At 44.7% G+C, this 24,284-nt stretch overlaps 3 protein-coding genes across 3 annotated transcripts; 2 read left to right on the top strand and 1 right to left on the bottom strand.

Moving 5' to 3' along the window:
* Positions 1 to 74: 74 nt before the first annotated feature.
* Positions 75 to 6,021, bottom strand: LOC128505275 (heat shock protein HSP 90-alpha-like). The gene is made up of 10 exons (XM_053475591.1): positions 5,860 to 6,021; positions 5,403 to 5,769; positions 5,134 to 5,267; positions 4,553 to 4,855; positions 3,901 to 4,066; positions 2,578 to 2,768; positions 1,819 to 1,966; positions 1,426 to 1,694; positions 748 to 1,081; positions 75 to 200 (listed from the first exon to the last, which is right to left on the bottom strand). The coding sequence occupies exons 1-10, from the start codon at positions 6,019 to 6,021 to the stop codon at positions 91 to 93; spliced, it is 2,184 nt and encodes a 727-aa protein (XP_053331566.1). The 3' UTR covers positions 75 to 90.
* A 4,817-nt stretch (positions 6,022 to 10,838) lies between these two features.
* LOC128505102 (heat shock protein HSP 90-alpha-like) lies at positions 10,839 to 15,645 on the top strand. The gene is made up of 11 exons (XM_053475403.1): positions 10,839 to 10,954; positions 12,094 to 12,252; positions 12,347 to 12,713; positions 12,958 to 13,091; positions 13,178 to 13,486; positions 13,628 to 13,793; positions 13,878 to 14,068; positions 14,319 to 14,466; positions 14,597 to 14,865; positions 14,976 to 15,309; positions 15,536 to 15,645. Exons 2-11 carry the CDS (start codon positions 12,094 to 12,096, stop codon positions 15,643 to 15,645), a joined length of 2,187 nt encoding a protein of 728 aa, XP_053331378.1. The 5' UTR covers positions 10,839 to 10,954.
* Positions 15,646 to 18,801: 3,156 nt separating this feature from the next.
* Positions 18,802 to 22,583, top strand: LOC128505287 (heat shock protein HSP 90-alpha). The gene is made up of 10 exons (XM_053475607.1): positions 18,802 to 18,960; positions 19,051 to 19,417; positions 19,735 to 19,868; positions 19,955 to 20,263; positions 20,405 to 20,570; positions 20,655 to 20,845; positions 21,095 to 21,242; positions 21,408 to 21,676; positions 21,787 to 22,120; positions 22,306 to 22,583. The coding sequence occupies exons 1-10, from the start codon at positions 18,802 to 18,804 to the stop codon at positions 22,413 to 22,415; spliced, it is 2,187 nt and encodes a 728-aa protein (XP_053331582.1). The 3' UTR covers positions 22,416 to 22,583.
* Positions 22,584 to 24,284: the final 1,701 nt, after the last annotated feature.

Genomic DNA, 24,284 nt, shown 5'->3' with positions numbered 1-24,284 from the left:
TCGCTCCAAGTTTTATTTTCTTTATTTTTCTAGATTTTCATGTCTAATCATCTCAGTGGCACAGAACATACAGAACCATTTTACAGTAAATCAGTCAACTTCTTCCATTCTAGATGAATCCGCGTGTTCTTCCAGCGGTGGCAGGTCGTCCACCTGTACAGATGAATCCTCCTCTAGTGTAGCCTCATCTTCATCAATTCCTAAATAACATGGACAGGTCATAAGGCTGAGGGCAACATATAATTCTGTCTAGAGTCCTATTACTATATTACTCATCAGTATTACCATTTTGTTTAATATTCCGTGTACGTTGTGCTATTGTGCTCGTTGGTACTTTATAAATAGTAACTATATATCTGGATAACGTTGAACTGGCTCGGGAAACTAGTCAATTTTAGCAACTGAAGAATATCTTTGAATAAATCAGCGCCAGTTGTTACACGCAATCAAATCGCACTGTAATAATTTCCATATAAACGAAAGGGATGATTCGGTCTGCAGCTCATAGCTTTTCGGTAACTTTTCCATTTTGAGTGAATAACAAATCATATTTATCGCATAGCCATGTTATGTGGGTTATACCCTTTCCCTAATATACGATAGAACATCAGATAAAAAAATTCTATTTGGAATAAGGCCGGGAGATCCTTTAGACCTCTTTCAAGTTGCAAGTTTGCCCTCTCATTTTATTTGCAATACGCATCAAAGTACAAATGGGATACACTCAAAAAATAATAAAGTACGTACCTAGCCCGAGTTTGATCATCCTGTAGATGCGGTTGGAATGAGTCTGTGGATCTTCCAGGGTGAAGCCAGATGAGAGGAGGGCCGTTTCAAAGAGGAGAATCACCAGATCCTTTACAGACTTGTCATTCTTATCAGCCTCCGCTTTCTGCCTCAGAGTCTCAATGATCGCATGGTCCGGGTTGATCTCAAGGTGCTTCTTGGCAGCCATGTAGCCCATTGTGGTGTTGTCCCTCAGGGCCTGAGCCTTCATTATTCTCTCCATGTTTGCTGTCCAACCATAGGTACTGGTCACAATGCAACACGGAGATTCAACTAGCCGGTTTGATAAGACCACCTGGAATAGGACAGAATAAAGATATGGTAAACATTTCCAGTGTGTTCAGAATATGGTTTGTTCTTCTCAAACATGGAGTTTTAGTGGGTAGGTAACATATTTTATCGAGCCAACATAAGAAAACAAAGCCAAGTCATGTAAGCTTTAAGGGTCTCAGAGGCCTGTTCTACAAATGATGTCCTGAAAGTTTTGACTCAACATTATATTTTGCTCCATGTTGTCCACAAGTACATTGCACAACCCCCTCACACATACACAGACACGCATACACTGCATGTATTTAAAGAGTATTTGATGATACAAAGTATCAGTTCAAGGTATTCGATGCAAAGTATCCAACCAACCTTCTCTACTTTCTTTTCCAGGATGTCTTTCATGATCTTGCAGAGATTTTCAAACTTTTCTTGTTTTTCTTCTTTTTTCTTTTTCTCCTCTTCATCTTCTGGAAGCTCCAAGCCTTCTTTGGTAACTGAAACCAACGTTTTACCATCAAACTCCTTCAGCTGCTGGACGCAGTACTCATCTATAGGCTCGATCATGTAGATCACTTCCAGCCCATGTTTCCGAAGCCTCTCCACAAAGGCGCAGTGAGCCACCTGTTCTCTTGTTTCACCTGCATAATTGAGGAATACTTGAAGTTACCAAAGAATCTCCAAATGTTTGGGGAACTCCTGGATGCCCCACACTGCAGGCCTCACTATTTTAAAAAAGGACAGTAAGAGCTGAACATGTCTTACCTGTGATGTAGTAAATATGCTTCTGATTTTCCTTCATGCGAGAGACATATTCTGAGAGAGAGATCATTTCATCTCCAGAAGCAGAGGAATAATAGCGTAAAAGTTCAGAAAGCTTCTTACAGTTCTGTGAATCTTCGTGAATTCCAAGCTGAAAGGTTAATGAATAAAAATAAAAAATAAATGTGAGTTTATCGCTGGCTGATATACAGTATATACTGTACGTGACAATATTCCACACAGTCCTAGAGGGACCCATGTGCAACAATCTATTTGCAAGAGCTGCTGCCCTACGAGGAGGTCCTTTTTCGCTCCTATGGGCATTTCTTTAGGCATATGATGGCATGTTGTGGTTCTCCTCTTTAAAACACGCTGTAAAGATACTATGGAAGTAGACACAGGTCTCTATGGTATAAAAGGCCTGTTCTAATGGAGATGTCTGATGTCTCCAACCAGCCCGTTGACAGCTGCGGTGCTGCGGTGTACTAGGGAGGTCAGTCACCCAAATGCTCCCTAGTAAAGTAGCCCAGGGTGCTGACCCCTAGATCTGCTGCTCGTTGACCTAGGCAAGAATATGTCCCATGTGTTTTCTGCCAGAGAACAGAAGGTAACAAGGCCAAGGGGTAGAAGAAGGCAGGCGCCCAACGCACCAGTGACAGTTATCAATCCTCAGGACACGTGATGGTGTTAAATTACTGTATTAACTCAATTTTACAGCAAACACAACACAATAAATTCCCCACAGTTTGAGAATCACGGTACCTTTAGATTCTTGGAAAACTGCTCATAAAACCTTTTGTAATTGTCTTTATCCTCTGATAGCTCGGTGAAGAGTTCCAAACACTTCTTCACCAAGTTCTTTCTGATCACTTTGAGAATCTTGCTCTGCTGCAGCATCTCACGGGAAATGTTCAGTGGAAGGTCCTCTGAGTCCACCACTCCTTTCATAAAATCTACAAAGAGCAAGTGCTTCTATGTCACCATAACTGTTCACAGTAACATCAGAAGAGCGGGTATTCTCAATTAGCTAGGTGATACGCAGTGGCGGAACTACCGGGGTCGCAGGGGTCACGACTGCGACCGGGCCCTGGAGTTCTGCCAGTCAGGGGGGGCCCAAGGGGTGCCGAGCGGTCGTTTTCAGCACTCTTGGGCCCCCCTGACTGACAGAAATCCAGGATGCCGCTGCTCCCCCCGCTGCTCCCCGCTGCTGCCACCGTCGCCGCCGCCTGCCTCAGCGCTGCCCAGAGTGCAGTGTTGGGAGCGTGAGGCGTTTGTCTCGGGTGCCGGCGCTTCACGTCATATGCCAGCGCTCAGCAGTGAAGCGCCGGCACCCGAGACAAACGCCTCACGCTCCCAACACAGGAGTTGATGGTAAGTGACCTACAAAGGGGGGTAGGTAGATCGTGAGAAGAGGGGTAGGGAGGGAGAGGGTAGATTGTGAGAAAGTGGGTTAGGGAGGGAGAGGGTAGATTGTGAGAAGGGGGGTAGGGAGGGAGAGGGTAGATTGTGAGAAGGGGGGTAGGGAGGGAGAGGGTAGATTGTGAGAAGGGGGTAGGGAGGGAGAGGGGCGATTGTGAGAAGGTGGGGTAGGGAGGGAGAGGGGAGATTGTGAAAAGGTGGGTTAGGGAGGGAGAGGGGAGATTGTGAGAAGGTGGGTTAGGGAGGGAGAGGGGAGATTGTGAGAAGGTGGGGTAGGGAGGGAGAGGGGAGATTGTGAGAAGGTGGGTTAGGGAGGGAGAGGGGAGATTGTGAGAAGGTGGGTTAGGGAGGGAGAGGGGAGATTGTGAGAAGGTGGGTTAGGGAGGGAGAGGGGAGATTGTGAGAAGGGGGTTAGGGAGGGAGAGGGTAGATAGTGAGAAAGGGATAGATGGGGTGGGGGTGGGGGGTGTACTTAACAGATTCTTGCACCGGGGCCCTGAGGTTTCTAGTTACGCCCCTGGTGATACGGGTTCCATCACACCTCAAATGCTCACAGCTACAAGTATGAATTACACAGGCGTATCTATTGCCACAATCTAGCAAGAAGAGAAATAAATATTAAGATATTCCCTTAAAGTTTATGGCAACAGTCCACAATCTGCTTACTCAGATACTCAGGCATCAGCTCCTCGCAGTTGTCCATGATGAAAACTCTACGCACGTACAGCTTGATGTTATTTTTTTTCCTCCTGTTCTCAAACAGGTCAAAAGCGGCTCGTCGCGGAGTGAACAGAAGAGCTCGGAACTCCAGTTGCCCCTCTACAGAGAAGTGCTGGGTGGAAAAACACATTAGGGTTTATTAAAACAGAAGGTACCTCAACTAGAAACCCTACTTTAACCCCTTAAGGACAATGGGCGGTCCCTAAACCCATTTTAGGGGCCCTAAGCAAAAAAAAGATTTGGGGGGCCCCATTTTACAAGTGATGAAAAGGATTATACATAAATCCATATAACCATTAGTTTGTTAATGAGCAACACATATTCATAGCAATAAGATTTCAAAGGAGTTGGAGACTCACCAATTATACAGGGGGGCTTATACGAGCAGGGTCCCTAATTTAGGATAAGCTTGAATGGTATTATGGGGTCCATAATTTACGATAACCTTGTATGGTATTACCCCCCTCTGATCATTTGCCCCACAATGGTTGCTCGGTTTCAAATTTGACTGGAAGGTTTCAGGACATGTTGTGTATTTTCCGAGATAACAAAAATCCATTTAGTAAATTGAGAGATTTAAACAATAGTGATAACTTACCTTAACAGCCAGATGATCCTCCCAGTCGTTGGTCAGACTCTTGTAGAATTCTCCATACTCCTCGTTGGTTATATCATCAGGGTTGCGTGTCCAGATAGGCTTGGTCTTATTAAGCTCTTCACTGTCAGTATATTTTTCTTTGATCTTCTTTGTCTTCTTTTTCTTGTTTCCTTTCGTATCATCCTCTTCCTCATCAGCACCAACATCCTCAATTTCCGGCTTTTCGCCCTTTTCTTCCTCTTTCTCCTCGGTTACCTCCTCTGCCTCGTCGTCGCTGATTTCCTTTTCACGCTGTTTTTCCACCTGCATTATAAGAAGTGGAAGAAAAATAGAATGCTGTCTTTCTTTACTCGGTATGGTTTGCCAAGAACCTGATTTGGTGCATGGTTACAAAGTCCTAGCCAACCCATTAGCACAGGTCACCAATCATTGACATTCCTTTGTTAAAGGAATTTGGAATAGTAATGTTTGGATGACATCATTATGAGTTTGATGACTATTCATATTTCAGAGATTAGCTTGACCAGATATATTTAACCTTTTTTTTGCCGGCAAGAGCCTGGGAGGAACATCATACTTACATATAATGTAATTGGATAGCCAATGAATTGTGAGTGTTTCTTCACAATTTCTTTTATTCTCCTCTCTTCCAAATATTCTGTTTGATCTTCCTTAAGGTGCAAAATAACCTTTGTACCACGACCAACAGGCTCACCTAGCGTTAAAAAGAGGCCATTAGTGCACTCTTGGGTGGGAAAATAAATTGGAAATTACATTGGAATAACAGTCTGTACAAATGGGCTTTGGGAAGCTTGAACCAAGTACCCTACCACATTCAAGAACCACTTACTGTTGTCCACTTTGACTGTAAAGGATCCACCAGCGGAGGACTCCCAGGCATACTGCTCGTCATCATTGTGCTTGGTGATCACTGTAACCTTCTCGGCCACAAGGTACGCAGAGTAGAAGCCAACACCAAACTGACCAATCATGGAGATATCGGCCCCGGCCTGCAGAGCCTCCATGAAAGCCTTGGTTCCGGACTTGGCGATGGTTCCCAGGTTATTGATAAGATCGGCTTTGGTCATCCCGATGCCGGTGTCGATTACGGTGAGAGTACGATCATGTTTGTTGGGAATCAGGTCAATTTTCAGCTCTTTCCCAGAATCCAGTTTGCTCGGATCAGTCAGACTCTCATAGCGGATTTTGTCCAGGGCCTGAAATAAAACAAATTATTTAAAATTCAAATAGTGAAACACAGTGATAAAATAAATGTCATTTCTGTTGACATATTTGGATATACTTACATCAGATGAGTTGGAAATAATTTCTCGCAGGAAAATCTCTTTATTAGAATAGAAGGTGTTTATGATTAAAGACATAAGTTGGGCAATTTCTGCCTGGAAAGCAAACGTCTCCACTTCCTCCTCCATCGCGTGATCCTGAACAGTCCTTAAGTCCTCGGGCATCTAAAGAGGACAAAAAAATACAATTTAAGGAAAACCATCATACAACTTTCAACTGAGCTGATCTGTATTATAGAGAACATTTTCCCGTTTTCAGTATTTATACTACTGAATACTTCATGGTCCATTCCATGTTAAACCCTTTTACTGCCCTAATAGCAGACTGGGTGGGAAGTCACAGGGAACGTAGTTTTTTGTTCCTCTTGTCAAGCTTATTTTTTTATAAATACCATTATTGATAAAAAAAATAATGAATTAATAATTGTGTATCACTATTATTTCTTGTCTCTATTATAACGCGCCAACATGTAATGCAGTGCTGTACAAGCTGATATAGCATGAACTATAAAATGCATTCAGGGATATAAATCATTGATGTTTCATTTATTGCGGAGGATTTTTTATGTAAACATGGTGAAATCAGGGATCCTTATAGTTCATTCCAAATAACTAGCATTTGGTGAGACTGCATTAGATTAATGCAGGTTCTGTATAGCATGATATGCATTCTATATGTGCCCCTGCTGGGGTTTTATCATTCATACAGGGTCTGACCCCATAATCAGACAGAACCCCAATGATTCAGCTGGAATCCCCCGCACTCCCACATTCTAAATGCCCCAGCTCTTAAAACTCTCCCTTGATCTTATATTAGACATCAGCCCATTCATTCACCCCCAGCCACATCTGTCCCCCCGCTGTATTCTCCGTCCCACCCGGTTATCCATCACCAAATCTGCCCCCCCCCCCGTCCGGTCTCTGCTGCCCCAATGCGAGATCCCAAATACTTCGCTCATACCTTGCTGGGGCTTCGGTTATTTCGCTATCGGTGAGTCTGCTCCGGATGCTGTGTCGGCGATCTGGTATTACGATACGTGTTATCGCTGTCCCAGTGACCGGTTATGTCGCAAATCTTCAATCTGGCTATAGCTGCCCCTGTAATCAGGATGTGTTATCGCAGTCCCCGTATCGGGATGTATAATCGCAGTCCCCGTATCGGGATGTATAATCGCAGTCCCCGTATACCCTGTATCGGGATAAGCGCACTCTCTCTTCTTTCTGCCTCCAGCCTCTGCCGGCTCGCTCTTTATAAAGCGGGCTCTGGTTTCTGGAAGGGTCCGTCTCATTCCAGGGAAGCGCCGAGAAGTATCCATGTCTCCCCTGGAGCGGGTACAAGTCGGGTATCGGGTGTCAGCTCCCTGCCCGGGTGGGGGAGGGGGTATCAAGAATGAGAGTACCCGATATATTTGCATTACTTCACATCCATTTATATTGAATGTTTTTTTGCTTGTTTTAACTGTATCAGTGCCAGTATGAAGAGCCAATCTGCAAGCAGCCGTTGCCTGCACCACCAACACCGAAAGAGTTAATACAAGAAATCAGAACCCCGAACCCAAAATCAGCTGCCCCCAAAAATATGGAATATAAGTGAAAGAGTGAATAAGACGATGGACAGACCGACAGACCGACAGACAGACACACTTGGATACTATCAGCTCAAATATTTATTATAAAGCGCAAAGGTTTATGCGGAAAAAGCTTCAATCTCCAGGTTATTATTACAGAGCAGATAACCAGGTCGGGGGTTTATGGGTTAAAAAGTCATTCAGGGGCAATTTCTGCAGTCAACAGAAGCTTCCTGATGATTGGAGCAAGCTGTAGGTTGCTATGGTGATAAAACCACATTCTAAACTTTGCACTCGTTTTATTCGGATCTCTCAATAGGCTGGATGATATCTGACTTAAAACATCAGTTTCTGGGAGAAACCGGCCCAACGTATCCACGTGGGCTTTATATCCCGGTCACTGCGGGGTTATTGTCATATATTATAAAGCATAGCTGTATACTTAGCATATAACCTCATATGTTATAAGAGCCGGAGTGACAGAACTAGAGGACAGGGCGGGGTTTGCATTGATGTTACAGAAAAAGTAGTGGATACATGAAGTAGTCCTCCAGTGGTGGTAGTATAAGCAAATGAATTGAAGCGTGCTTGCATTGTGTACAACTCTCTCCTAAATAATTAATATGTAAAGCAAATGGCCCTGATGGGCAGACTAGATGGGCCAGTGTTTGCTTCCTCTGCACCATTAAGTTTCTCTTTATTTCAGGGTAAATATTCCTTTATAAATGCCCCAGCGCTAATAACCAATGCCCCAGCGTGTAGACAGTCCGAGGAGACAAAGCCCTTCCACGTGATTCCCGAGAGTGAAGCGGATACTTCCAGAAGCCAGAGACAGAGAGACAGAAGAGATGCAGCTTTATCACAGCGATAATACCAACATGGGGCAGCAATAATACTCCTGATCCAGGGGCAGCAATAATACTCCTGATCCAGGGGCAGCAATAATACTCCTTATCCCGGGGCAGCAATAATACTCCTGATCCAGGGGCAGCAATAATACTCCTTATCCCGGGGCAGCAATAATACTCCTAATCTCAGGGCAGTAACAGGCGTAACTGCCTCCCGCGCCATCCATCTGAATCTAATGCGCTCCCATGTTCCTACTCATAGTAGATTGTAAGCTTGTTACAGGGCCTTCCTCGCCTGTTGTTTCAAGTCAAGTCGTTACAGCGCTATGGAATCTGATGGCGCTATATAAAACAATAAATACCGTATTGGCCCGAATATAGGCCGCACTTTTTTCCCCCACTTTAAGTCTTTAAAGTGGGGGTGCGGCCTATATTCGGGGTCTAGCGCCCGACGCCCGGGACATGCAGTCCCGGGCGCCGGGCAGGCAGCGGGGTCAGGATACAGATCCCCCGCAGCGGTGCAGGGGACCTGTATCCTACTGTCTGATACGCTCAGACAGCCTCCCCTGCCGGCACTTTCCACGGGGGGAGTACCGGCACGGGAGGTTGTCTAAGCGCATCGCGTGGACGTTCACCAGCTGCGGCGATGCGCCGCTGCCGGTGAACGTCCGCATGATGCATTTTACATCCCCCCTCCCCCCGACTTACCAGAGCAGACTCCCGGGTGTCTTGCAGGGCCGGCGGAAGACATCTATGCACATCGCGTATACAACTTCCGGTGCCGGCACTTCCTCTGAGTGCTGGCACCGGGAGTTGTATACACGATGTGCATAGATGTCCCCCTCCGGCCCCGCAAGACACCCGGGAGTCTGCTCTGGTAAGTCGGGGGTGGGGGCAGAGTGGCAGCATATCTCGGGGGGGGGGGGGGACAGAGTGGCAGCATAGGTTGGGGGGGGCAGAGTGGCAGCATATCTCGGGGGGGGGCAGAGTGGCAGCATATCTCGGGGGGGGAGGGACAGAGTGGCAGCATATCTCGGGGGGGGGAGAGGACAGAGTGGCAGCATGTTTTTTTTGGTGCTTTTTTAAAGAAAAAAAACTTTTTCTTTAAAAAAACACCAAACTTTTAGGGTGCGGCCTATATACGGGGGCGGCCTATATCCGAGCCAATACGGTAATAGTAATAAATACGCATTCATTCACTCTCATGTACAGAAACGATAGCTGACGTCCCTTTCATGGGAAATATCATATTCGGTTTAAGGGAAAGTCCCCAAAGGACGGAAAATTTTGTAACCACTAACCCTGCCCCCCCGCCTTAAACAGGGGCGATCCCTTATACCCATCCCAAAACATGGGAGATCTCTCTGGAGCTTTATGACCCCATAATAGCGACAAATAAACCACTAATAGACACTTAGAGGAGAAACAAGGCGTTTTATTACACAATGTGATTTATACACATTCCCTGCTGTTTATAAACAAACTATTGTTACATACTCTGGAATCCTGCGATACCCTCGTACCCAGCAAACAGTCTGAGCTCCTAAAAAAGAGGGGCATCAGGGGAGAGAGGGGGATCAGGGGAGAAAAGGGGATCAAAGGAGAGAGGGGGATCAGGGGATAGAGGGGGATCAGAGGAGAAAACGGGATCAAAGGAGAGAGGGGGACCAGGGGATAGAGGGGGATCAGAGGAGAAAAGGGGATCAAAGGAGAGAGGGGGATCAGGGGATAGAGGGGGATCAGAGGAGAGAGGGGGATAAGGGGAGAGAGGGGGATCTGCTCCCCCAAAGAGGGATTTATCGCTAAACAGGGACACCTTGGAAGTAAATGTTTCCCAAATGATGTATCCAGACCTAGAGTGGCATTCTGGTAAACCGGCAAATGCCCTCCTGGCTGCTGGGAGACCAATATTGCGCATGATGGACATTTACTGGGATGTTTTATGGAGCTTCACAAAGGCCTATCCCTGACAGTGGCTGCACCAAAGTCACTTGGTGGCCACCGGCCTTCAAGTGCCACGGCCACCAGTCATCTGCAGTTTGGCCCTGAATTTATTTCCGTGCCACAAAACAGGATTCCTTTTCCTAACTAAATACCAGCTCGTTGCTTTGACAATATTATTAATTCTTATTCATCTCCTAATTCATTTCTATGATTTTTATACCGGATTCTTCGATAAAATACCAATTAGAAATGACATTTTTACAGACATCTATATGATCCGTGCTGCTGCACACAGTACACCGCACCAGAATGCTACATTTCCATACATTGTGTTTATATACCTATTATTAACACACAATCCGAATCATATTAATTAAATCTAGATCCAGAAGAATGTGACTTTAATGGAGTTTTTTCCGTTGCTACGGGCAACAAGCGCATAGTTTCCTTCTCCATCCTTCTAGTGTTTTCCAATGATTTGGTAAAGTCACGCAGACCCCGCCCACAACACGACTTAGAATATTCGAGAGTTTTCGGGCACGCACACCCTGGTGGCTCTCTCATTGGCTGCTTCTGTCCGCGCGGCTCTTCCCGCCCCGTGACGGTTTTGAAGGTTCCAGACTTTGCTCGAAGGTTTGGGTTTGCGGTGTCCTTATAAAAGGAGTCGCGCCCGCTGCAGCCGGTAGAGTTCTATAGCTGCGCTGCGGAGACTAGGCTGGTTCTCAGCGACCAATCACGGTAAGTTTATCCCGATGGTATGAGAACAATGCTGCGGCGTCATTCGCGCTCCGTGCCTCCTGCTCCGGATTGGACTGTTTCAAAGCCTTCTAAATCCGGCACCTGCTCGGGTAATGACAGGAGTCCGCATTCGCTGCAGCGCATCCCACCCTGTACTATCACTGGCATTAGCCATAGGGAGTGCTGTATAGGGGGGCCCGGCTACCGTCTCATGTTTGTATACAAGGGTCGTCTTCTCATTGGCTTTGTACTGCGCCATGGTGGATGTCAGTGCTGTCATAAACCAATTGAACCCATGAATCGGGCATCTAATCTAACCGGGGCCTCATCAGGCTGCAGTTGGTGTTGGGATCTGGTTTGCCTTTTCACGATGCCCCGTGTTTTTGCCCCCACTTGCTAATTAATGATAGAGCTAGACAGGTAAACGGCCCATATAACTCTTACTGTGACTGAGATCCATAGGCAGTCATGAGAGCTTCCAGAGTGAGCCTATGTGTTGGTCGGTTGGTGCGGATCTTGACTGTCTAGTTGATGAAGTAATAGTTACTGTGATGCTTTGTACAGATTCCTGGGCAAGATGGCTTTTGGATAATTTTTCAGGGTTCTGTTGCCGAAAACATTAAAGCCCCTTCAATGCAGAGCAGTTTATCCGGATAAGCCCTGAGTGTCTCCTTACAGCTATGCCCCTACCCCCCCCTTTAATTGTGAGATTCAATGTTATCTTTTGTGTGGCTTGTTTGTAACAAGTAATTTGTGCAGTAGTGGTGTTAGTGTCTATATCTAATGCAAGTAGTAGATACATGGTGTTGCTCCACATTCTTGCTGGTTAGTAACTGCCTGCAGGATCGGGGAGGGTGGGGGGGTTAGTACTGCAGTCTTCTGTAGTAACTTCTAGAAACCTGCAGTTCTTAAATCTGCCGCTAGGGGGCTTTGTGGCAACCTCTGCATACTTGACCTATTTATTTGTAACTAGGGCACTGAGAATGCTTATTTTTGCAGCTATAAAATGGTTTAGAAACTAAAAAGTAATCTTATTCTGTTAGCCATGGGGGGAATAGGGCGGCCAATCCTGTATCCACTGCTTTTTATTGTGTTAGCAGAGCTCATTTATATCTATACTCTTATGTCATTGTGTCTAGATGCCAGAAGAAGCCAGAACCCAGGACCAACAGATGGAGGAGGACATGGAGACGTTCGCCTTCCAGGCTGAGATTGCTCAGCTGATGTCCTTGATCATTAACACTTTCTATTCCAACAAAGAGATCTTCTTAAGAGAATTGATTTCTAACTCTTCGGATGTAAGTTGTCACATCAAAAGACTAACTGAAGTAAGAGCGATACCTGCTTTTAATGCAATCTATTTAAAAACATGGCTAACTTGTTTTATTTCAGGCTCTGGACAAAATCCGCTATGAGAGTCTGACTGATCCGTGCAAACTGGATTCTGGGAAAGAGCTGAAAATTGACCTGATTCCCAACAAATATGATCGTACTCTCACCGTAATCGACACCGGCATCGGGATGACCAAAGCCGATCTTATCAATAACTTGGGAACCATCGCTAAGTCCGGAACCAAGGCTTTCATGGAGGCTCTGCAGGCCGGGGCCGATATCTCCATGATTGGTCAGTTTGGTGTTGGCTTTTACTCTGCGTACCTTGTGGCCGAGAAGGTTACAGTGATCACCAAGCACAATGATGACGAGCAGTATGCCTGGGAGTCCTCCGCTGGTGGATCCTTCACTATCCGACCTGATAATGGTTAGTTCTGCTTAGTTACGCTAATGATTTAATAATTCTTTAATGTTTGTTATTGTGTATAAATTCGGGGTAATACAAGTACTTATTTGCCTATGGAAGGAAATATAGCAGCTTTTAAATAAGTATAATTGATCTATTCCACAAGCTTTCATTTACATACAAAATCAGATACTATTTTTGTAATACTATTGCATTATTTCTTCTAGTTCACTAACAAATTTTATTTTCTACTTTGACAAAACAGGTGAACCACTTGGTCGTGGCACAAAGGTCATCCTGCATCTGAAGGAGGATCAGTCTGAATACCTGGAAGAAAAGAGGATTAAGGAAATAGTGAAAAAGCACTCTCAGTTCATCGGCTACCCCGTTACGCTCTTCGTAAGTTCCTTTTACTTTTCCAGTCTCCATCTTTACTAAAAGCTTTTTGTAGAGAACTATTGTAACCTGAAACGTACCTCTTAAAGGTGGAGAAGGAACGAGATAAGGAGGTCAGCGATGATGAAGCTGAAGAAGAGAAGGAAGAAAAGAAAGAGGAAGAAAAACCAGAGGAGGAGAAGCCAGAGATTGAAGATGTAGGCTCTGACGAGGAGGCAGATAAGAAAGAAGGGGACAAGAAAAAGAAGAAAAAGATCAAGGAAAAATATGTTGACCAGGAGGAGCTCAACAAGACCAAGCCTATCTGGACACGCAACCCTGATGATATAACCAATGAGGAGTATGGAGAATTCTACAAGAGTCTGACCAACGACTGGGAGGATCATCTGGCAGTGAAGGTAGATTTCTGTTAACAAACGTTAACACATAATTTTGGACATCTGGGTCTTGAACGATTACTTTCTAGATTCCTTACAGTCCTGTAAGCATTTGGTGATGCTTCCTCTTTGTAACATGTATACACATTGATTTTATTACAGCATTTCTCTGTGGAAGGACAGCTCGAATTCCGCGCGCTGCTGTTTGTGCCAAGGAGGGCTCCTTTTGACTTGTTCGAGAACAAGAAAAAGAAAAATAATATTAAGCTGTACGTACGCAGAGTCTTCATCATGGACAACTGTGAGGATCTTATCCCAGAGTATCTAAGTGAGTACAATGGTCTGCCCTCTAGATTTGCCTTTTAAGTCTGTTAGAGGCAAAAATCTGAGCTGTGATGTCCTCCGACTCCAGACTTCATCAGAGGAGTTGTGGACTCTGAAGATCTGCCCCTGAACATTTCCAGAGAGATGTTGCAGCAGAGTAAGATTTTGAAGGTCATCAGGAAGAATTTGGTGAAGAAATGCCTTGAGCTGTTCACAGAACTGTCAGAAGACAAGGAGAACTTCAAAAAGTTCTATGAGCAGTTCTCAAAGAACCTCAAGGTCAGTTCATCTAATGGCACTGCTTTACAGAGGAGTTGTATTTTAGCTGTATTATATGTGAAATGACATACAAGGGTCCCCAAAGCTTCACATGCGAACAAACCTTAATCTTAAGAATCCAGTAGCTAAACATGAAGTTTAAAATACTGGTGCTTCTTGGATCAGATGAGCTGGTTGAATGTAGCGGCTTTGACTTGCTGGTGTGTTACATTTATAATAAGAGTTGCTCATGAATCTGCTCTCTTTTCAGCTTGGCATTCACGAGGACTCTCAAAACCGTAACAAGCTCTCTGAGCTATTGAGGTACTACACATCCGCATCTGGAGATGAGATGGTGTCACTGAAAGACTATTGCACACGCATGAAGGAGAACCAGAAACACATCTACTACATTACAGGTATGACGTGTGTGTGTGTGTGTGTGTGTGTGTGTGTAAGATGGTTGAGTAGTTGTGCAAGTATTGTATATTAGGCTTTTGACTAGATGAGAAGGGCTTCTAACATTCAGTAACTTGTTTACTGCTGCAGGTGAAACCAAGGAACAAGTAGCCCACTCGGCATTTGTAGAAAGGCTGAGGAAGCACGGGCTGGAAGTGATCTACATGATCGAGCCCATTGATGAGTACTGCGTACAGCAGCTGAAGGAGTTTGAGGGCAAGACCTTGGTCTCTGTTACGAAGGAAGGGTTGGAACTTCCAGAAGATGAGGAGGAGAAAAAGAAGCAGGAGGAGAAAAAATCCAAATTCGAAAGCCTGTGCAAGATCATGAAAGACATACTAGAAAAGAAAGTGGAGAAGGTTAGTAATGAATGCTGTGCTCTCGCAGACTCCCTCGTCCACCCTCTGGTGTCTTCCCACGTCTTCTGATTTTTCCATCCTGTCTTAAACCTGCTGTCTTGCGTCTGCAGGTTGCGGTGTCCAACAGACTGGTTACATCTCCCTGCTGCATTGTAACGAGCACGTATGGCTGGACGGCGAACATGGAGAGAATAATGAAGGCTCAGGCCCTGAGGGACAACACCACAATGGGCTACATGGCTGCCAAGAAGCACCTTGAGATCAACCCGGACCATGCGATCATTGAGACTCTGAGGCAGAAAGCGGAGGCTGATAAGAATGACAAGTCTGTAAAGGATCTGGTGATTCTCCTCTTTGAAACGGCCCTCCTCTCATCTGGCTTCACCCTGGAAGATCCACAGACTCATTCCAACCGCATCTACAGGATGATCAAACTCGGGCTAGGTACGGCTCTCCTCCGGTTATAACTTTAAATGTGTTTATGAAGTATATGTATGGAGGGAAAAGCGTTTGTAATTCAATCCAGAATATTTGGTTAATATATTTAGTTGTTGCAGACCTAATTACAAAGTGACACGGTCAGCTAAAGTAGAATTTGAGGAAACTAAGGGTTCTAGGAGTGATAAATCGATTGCCTCAATTTTTTTTTTTTTTTTTTTTTTTTATGTAGGAATTGATGAAGATGAGGCCTCCCCAGAAGAGGAAGCAAATCCACAGGCGGAAGACATCCCACCTCTAGAAGGAGACGAGGATTCATCCAGAATGGAGGAAGTCGATTAATCTCATAGTTCTGTATGTTCCCGCGCCACAGGAATGTGAATGTTTCTACGAGCTTGTTCTGTAATATATATACTTCTCCTGAGGAGACGGTTGACTTGAAAATATCACAAAAACGTCATGTATTGAATGGTGTTTGTTATACATCTATATGTTAAATGTAATTATATTGTCTGTCTCACTGTAACTGTTAATTTTGCGTGGAGAGTATTGGCTGGACCCTTTTCCAATATCATGCACTGTATTTGTTTGAAAACTTAAATATTCAGTACATTTCTTTTTGTATTAAAAGTTTAGTTTCAGTGTTCCTGAAATAAAGACCACTCAGAACAGATGCACTCGTGTGTATTTGCTTCTCCTAGAACGTCAGTGGGGTTTAGGAACTGCTGACACGTACGAGCGACTTTGTAGAAACACTCGGGGCAGGAAGAGACCTCTGGCTCCTGGAATAGAGGTGCTTAATTACATACAATACGGGTCCTGCTCCTGTAAACAGACCCTCGTGGGTCAGTCCGCCCCGGTTTATGAGAGTTCATTCTTGTATGCCTCCAAGATATGCCTCGACCCCTATCTGCCACTTTGCCCTCTAGATATGCCCCTCTGCCTCCCTGATATACCCTTTTAACCCCTGTATACCATTCTGCCTCTAGAAAGCCCATGTGCCAATCTTCCCCTCACCCGACTTACCAGTGCTTCCTTAGGCTTCTCCCTGTGCTTCCGATTCCTTGATGCGTAGTTGAGGCAGCCGGTGAAGGCAACTTTTGCCACTGCTGGGGCTTCTATAAATGAGCACCGAAAGGTCATGTGGCGCCGGCGCTCCATCATAGAAGTGCCTGCAGCAGCAGAGATTGTCTACACGCATTGCACAGATGCGGTGGATCTGGATCTCAGTCTTGTAGTCAGACCTCTATTTGAGGTCTGATTAGAAGACGACCTCGAATATAGGACTATGGGTTTAAAATTAAATAAGCCGTTTCAAGTTTACTTAAATAAATAAATAAATCTTTCACAATAGGCAATAAGCAGCATACATAAACCTGGTGCTCTCCTAAAATGTAAGAGGTAGGTTGAGGTAGTTGGAAAGCTGTGTGGATGAGAGAGTGAATGAGTGTATTTGTATGTATGTGTAAGAGTGGCTGTATGTGTAAGGGTGGCTGTGTGTATGTGTAAGAGTGGCTGTGTGGGTCTGTGTATGTGTAAGAGTGGATGTATGTGTAAGAGTGGCTGTGTGGATGTATGTGAGAGTGGCTGTGTATGTGTAAGAGTGGCTGTGTGTCTGTATGCGTAAGAGTGGGTGTGCATGTATGTATGTGTAAGTGTAATGACGGCCCTGACCCTCATGATGCCCACCGACATCTTTATGCATTCCCATCCTCCGGCACAATCATTATTCCCCGACCATTTTCATTCCCCTACCATCACCCTATATTGCACACGTATTTACACACACATACTAACACACACATTCATGCTTATACACACTCCCTCTAACATACACTTATACACGTGCTAACAGACGCACATCTCTCTGTCTCTCTCTATATATACACACACACTAATATTTTTACTCACGCCAATCTAACGCAAAAACGCAAATCTACATAGACCACATGTTTCATGGAAATTATGAAACACTATGTTGCTAGGGGCAACAAGGCACGGATGCCGTGTCCACGCTTCTAGTGTTTTCTCCGATTTGATGACGTCATGCGGACCTGCCCTCTCCCCAACAGGCGGGGCAGCTACTCTAAATTATTATTGAGGCTTTCCGCGCCCACACTTCGTGAGCTTTCACCATTGGCTCCATCCATCCGCGCGGCTCCTCCCACTTTGTTGATGTTAGTGAAGCTTCCAGAGGCTTCTGGAAAGTGCGGACCCCGGGCTGCTGTAGAAAAGGAAGCGCGTCGGTTGGAATTATAAGCGGTTGACAAACGGCTGTTTATAGCGAGTGGGGTTTATTGCGCGAGCAGCTGTCACGGTAAGTGTTGCGTTGCGCCCCACGCGTGCTTGGCACACACTCCCGAGTTGTTATGGATTGTGTTGGGCAGCTGGTTCACGTTCGTTTTGTGGTTTACAATCCCCCCACTGGGTGAAAGAAGATGAGCTCACTTTATGCAATGCCTGGTCTGAGTGGACCGCGAAAGACTGGTTACTGCGGCGGCCTTTCTGATTGGCTGACATCTCCCACGCGGAGGGAGCTAAATGTAAACACAGGGGTGGTGGGAACAACTAACAAATAACTCTTCATAGCCCGTCTTTTAATGCCCTCTTTCTTGGGGTCGCTCCTCGGCTTGTGTCCCTGTATCGGTGTGATGACTGTCGGGCTACATGTGTCGGTTGCATTAAATGGCTGGGCATTTCGCTTCCGTTGGGGGGGCGAGTTGTTTCTGGTTGTGGGGGTCTGACAGTCCAGGTCAGTGTAATTGAGTCCAAAGGCTCTTCTTTCTAGTCCTTTCGGTACAGGTTAAGGTGTAGCCCCCAGCAGTGTGGGTTTAGGATGTGTTAGTGGAGGTCTGAGCATTGGGGGGGGGGCAGCAGCAGCAGCAGCAGTGTTATGGAATCATTATGTTTCTGCAGTGGTTAATGGAGATACAGAATGTTGCCCTGCTTGATCACAGGTGGCTGCATTGGCCAATCCAGGGCTTCCAGTGACCAGCCTGGGGTCTCTGCAGCCCCCCCCCCATGCACTAGCACTGGCTTTTCCCAAGGTATGACAGCTGCCACTACCCTTAAGACTTAATGCTGCAACTTCCTGCAGAGGTGATGCTGGCTGCTTACACTTCCCTGATCTGAGAAAGCTCCAGCGTACACCTAATGCCCTTCTAGAGGTGCAGTTCCACTTACACCTTGCAATCTGCTGCAGTACCTCATGGTAGATTCTAGAATTGTGTAGTTCCACATCTTGCCAGTAGGAGACGGTGGAGATATAGAATCCAACTCTGCACCCACTCCTGCATCTAGAACAATCCAGGCGTGTGTCATCTTGCAGTGGCGTGGGGTATTAAAGCCTTTATTATTTATTGCTTTATATAGCACCATCATATTCTGTAGCTCTGTACAGTGGTTATTCGTTTGCACAAGCTTCATAGTGTGGCCTCGATGGAGATTCTGAATAAGATTATGTGAAGTATCAAGGAGAAGTAACAAAATGTTTTGCAGATGCCAGAAGAAGCTGCAACCCAGGACCAGCAGATGGAGGACGAGATGGAAACGTTCGCCTTCCAGGCTGAGATCGCTCAGCTGATGTCCTTGATCATTAACACTTTCTATTCCAACAAAGAGATCTTCTTAAGAGAATTGATTTCTAACTCTTCGGATGTAAGTGGCCGATTCAAAACACTAATTCATGTAAGAGCAAATATACCGCGTTAAAAGCATGTATAAAATACAAAGTGAATTTTATTTCAGGCTCTGGACAAAATCCGCTATGAGAGTCTGACTGATCCGAGCAAACTGGATTCTGGGAAAGAGCTGAAAATTGACCTGATTCCCAACAAACATGATCGTACTCTCACCGTAATCGACACCGGCATCGGGATGACCAAAGCCGATCTAATCAATAACCTGGGAACCATCGCCAAGTCCGGAACCAAGGCTTTCATGGAGGCTCTGCAGGCCGGGGCCGATATCTCCATGATTGGTCAGTTTGGTGTTGGCTTCTACTCTGCGTACCTTGTGGCCGAGAAGGTTACAGTGATCACCAAGCACAATGATGACGAGCAGTATGCCTGGGAGTCCTCCGCTGGTGGATCCTTTACAGTCAAAGTGGACAACAGTAAGTGCCGTCTACCCTGACGCTCCCTGCTGAAAAAACATTATATTTCACGGTTTACTGTTCTTGGATAACTTCAGGTTAATACAGGTCCATGCCATGAATACTCTATGTGATATATGTAAAAAAAAAACAACTTATAAATGACATGTTGTGACCCCAATTGATGATAATTAGAATCCAATGAAATTAGGAGTAATAGGTAAAAACAATATATTATAGATAGTAGATAAATGGTTTATATGCCTCTATTAGTTTTGCTTTGACTTAGCTTCCTGAAGGGAATGATACAAATCTTATTTTCTACTTTGACAAAACAGGTGAACCACTTGGTCGTGGCACAAAGGTCATCCTGCATCTGAAGGAGGATCAGTCTGAATACCTGGAAGAAAAGAGGATTAAGGAAATAGTGAAAAAGCACTCTCAGTTCATCGGCTACCCCGTTACGCTCTTCGTAAGTTCCTTTTACTTTTCCAGTCTCCATCTTTACTAAAAGCTTTTTGTAGAGAACTATTGTAACCTGAAACGTACCTCTTAAAGGTGGAGAAGGAACGGGATAAGGAGGTCAGCGATGACGAAGCTGAAGAAGAGAAGGAAGAAAAGAAAGAGGAAGAAAAACCAGAGGAGGAGAAGCCAGAGATTGAAGATGTAGGCTCTGACGAGGAGGCAGATAAGAAAGAAGGGGACAAGAAAAAGAAGAAAAAGATCAAGGAAAAATATGTTGACCAGGAGGAGCTCAACAAGACCAAGCCTATCTGGACACGCAACCCTGATGATATAACCAATGAGGAGTATGGAGAATTCTACAAGAGTCTGACCAACGACTGGGAGGATCATCTGGCAGTGAAGGTAGATTTCTGTTAACAAACGTTAACACATAATTTTGGACATCTGGGTCTTGAACGATTACTTTCTAGATTCCTTACAGTCCTGTAAGCATTTGGTGATGCTTCCTCTTTGTAACATGTATACACATTGATTTTATTACAGCATTTCTCTGTGGAAGGACAGCTCGAATTCCGCGCGCTGCTGTTTGTGCCAAGGAGGGCTCCTTTTGACTTGTTCGAGAACAAGAAAAAGAAAAATAATATTAAGCTGTACGTACGCAGAGTCTTCATCATGGACAACTGTGAGGATCTTATCCCAGAGTATCTAAGTGAGTACAATGGTCTGCCCTCTAGATTTGCCTTTTAAGTCTGTTAGAGGCAAAAATCTGAGCTGTGATGTCCTCCGACTCCAGACTTCATCAGAGGAGTTGTGGACTCTGAAGATCTGCCCCTGAACATTTCCAGAGAGATGTTGCAACAGAGTAAGATTTTGAAGGTCATCAGGAAGAATTTGGTGAAGAAATGCCTTGAGCTGTTCACAGAACTGTCAGAAGACAAGGAGAACTTCAAAAAGTTCTATGAGCAGTTCTCAAAGAACCTCAAGGTCAGTTCATCTAATGGCACTGCTTTACAGAGGAGTTGTATTTTAGCTGTATTATATGTGAAATGACATACAAGGGTCCCCAAAGCTTCACATGCTTCAGGGATATGGGGTGCAAACAAACCTTAATTCTAAGAAGTTTAAAATACTGACACTTCTTGGATCAGATGAGCTGGTTGAATGTAGCGGCTTTGACTTGCTGGTGTGTTACATTTATAATAAGAGTTGCTCATGAATCTGTTCTCTTTTCAGCTTGGCATTCACGAGGACTCTCAAAACCGTAACAAGCTCTCTGAGCTATTGAGGTACTACACATCCGCATCTGGAGATGAGATGGTGTCTCTGAAAGACTATTGCACACGCATGAAGGAGAACCAGAAACACATCTACTACATCACAGGTATGACATTGTGTGTAGTGGACATGTTTGTGGATTTGAGGTTTGACCTCTACTTTTGAGTGTAAGCCAATAACTGTGTGTGTGTGTATTATGTATGTAACATACATAAGCTTTTGACTAGATGAGAAGGGTTTCTCACATTCAATAACTTATTTACTGCTGCAGGTGAAACCAAGGAACAAGTAGCCCACTCGGCATTTGTAGAAAGGCTGAGGAAGCACGGGCTGGAAGTGATCTACATGATTGAGCCCATTGATGAGTACTGCGTACAGCAGCTGAAGGAGTTTGAGGGCAAGACCTTGGTCTCTGTTACAAAGGAAGGGTTGGAACTTCCAGAAGATGAGGAGGAGAAAAAGAAGCAGGAGGAGAAAAAATCCAAATTCGAAAGCCTGTGCAAGATCATGAAAGACATACTAGAAAAGAAAGTGGAGAAGGTTAGTAATGAATGCTGTGCTCTCGCAGACTCCCTCGTCCACCCTCTGGTGTCTTCCCACGTCTTCTGATTTTTCCATCCTGTCTTAAACCTGCTGTCTTTCGTCTGCAGGTTGCGGTGTCCAACAGACTGGTTACATCTCCCTGCTGCATTGTAACGAGCACTTACGGCTGGACGGCGAACATGGAGAGAATAATGAAGGCACAGGCCCTGAGGGACAACACCACAATGGGCTACATGGCTGCCAAGAAGCACCTTGAGATCAACCCGGACCATGCGATCATTGAGACTCTGAGGCAGAAAGCGGAGGCTGATAAGAATGACAAGTCTGTAAAGGATCTGGTGATTCTCCTCTTTGAAACGGCCCTCCTCTCATCTGGCTTCACCCTGGAAGATCCACAGACTCATTCCAACCGCATCTACAGGATGATCAAACTCGGGCTAGGTAAGTTCCAGTTTTAGAAACTAGCTTTGGCAACTTCTCATTCTGTTGAAATCTCTTCTACAAATCTGGTCTTAAATGCAGAGAAGACCTGTCATTAAAAACCGTGTGACTTCATCTCTATTCCTATTATTTAAATTGTGCAGAATTGTTATAAAAACACCCAAAAACGTTATATGTTGTCTTAGGTATTGATGAAGATGACAGCGCTACTGAAGAGGTAACTGCCCCTGTAGCAGAAGAAATGCCTCCCCTCGAAGGTGACGAAGACTCTTCCAGAATGGAGGAGGTAGACTGAGCTGCACGAGACGTCCTCTGCTGATCTCTGCGGGTTGGAAGTGTTTGCGTTTCTGTGCAGGAAGCTCGCTGTGTGCATTCCGTGTAAAATATTCTATTTATTTATTTTTTAATGTTGTAAGTTTGTGTTAAATCTCACTGTTTAAAATAAACGGCTCCTAACACAAAACTGCTTATTGGAATTGAGTTGTGGGAGCGGTCCAACAAACGGGTGTCCTGGGTTGTGTGTGTGTGTGTGTGTGTGTGTCGCTCTGGAGGGTCCATACGTGAGATTGGATTGAGGGGATGGTATTCGCACCGAGGCATACAGCCATAGTAAGTCTCGATGCGCACAGTTGTGGGATACGGAAACCTGGTGTGAACGCGCTCCTTGGAGAAATACACAACCGTATATGTGTCTGGAAAAGCCGATGGGAGGTGCAGCTAAACCACCAGTGCTGGGTGACGGAAGCTTTAGCTGTCCATGGATTTTTTTTAAATTTTTTATTTAATGTTACACCCCCCACACAAGACTCGCCGGGTTATTCTCGTCACGTACATGTAGACACTGGTATGATTCTATTGCTGCATGTAAGTCTTACAGGGCGACAGACTTTAAGGCTCTCAGGATGGTCACCAAGTGAAGAGGTTTTGGGATGGTAATAAATCTCAAACAGCAGGAGCTGTAACCATGTAGGACGTTACAAAGGTCACGCGTTACGTTTAAAAGCTCAAGGCGCGGCTCGGCATATCCAGCAGGAGGCCACGCGGTGCACACGGCTTTGGTGTGTATTCTGCCGGTGTGCAAGGCAGTCTGGGCCTCCTGTATGCTCTGGAACATGCATGTACTGAGTCAACATGTTTTGGCGTACATGGGTGCACACACATTGTTATATACTTAAAGACACACACACTATACTCACACACACACTCCAATATACTCACACTAATACACTCAGACACACACTCATATACACACTAATATACTCATATACACACACTAATATACTCACACTAATACACTCATATACTCACACTCATATACACACACTAATATACTCATATACACACACTCATATACACACACTAATATACTCATATACACACACTAATATACTCACACTAATACACTCATAGACACACACTCATATACTCACACATTAATACACTCATAGACACACACACTATACTTACACACACACTCCAATATACTCACACTAATACACTCATAGACACACACTCATATACTCACACATTAATACACTCATAGACACACACACTATACTCACACACACACTCCAATATACTCACACTAATACACTCAGACACACACTCATATACACACACTAATATACTCACACTAATACACTCATAGACACACACTCATATACTCACACATTAATACACTCATAGACACACACACTATACTCACACACACACTCCAATATACTCACACTAATACACTCAGACACACACTCATATACTCACACACTAATACACTCATATACACACACTAATATACTCACACTAATACACTCATAGACACACACTCATATACTCACACACTAATACACTCATATACACACACTCATATACACACACTAATATACTCACACTAATACACTCATAGACACACACTCATATACTCACACACTAATACACTCACACTAATACACTCATAGACACACAGACACACACTAATATACTCACACTAATACACTCAGACACACACACTAATATACTCACAGTAATACACTCATAGACACACACTCATATACTCACACACTAATACACTCATAGACACACACACACACACTAATATACTCACACTAATACACTCATAGACACACAGACACACACTAATATACTCACACTAATACACTCAGACACA

This window comes from Spea bombifrons, chromosome 9 (genome assembly GCF_027358695.1).
Source record: "Spea bombifrons isolate aSpeBom1 chromosome 9, aSpeBom1.2.pri, whole genome shotgun sequence".
Classification (NCBI taxonomy): Eukaryota; Metazoa; Chordata; class Amphibia; order Anura; family Pelobatidae; genus Spea; species Spea bombifrons.
This window is presented reverse-complemented; position numbering and strand designations above follow the sequence as displayed.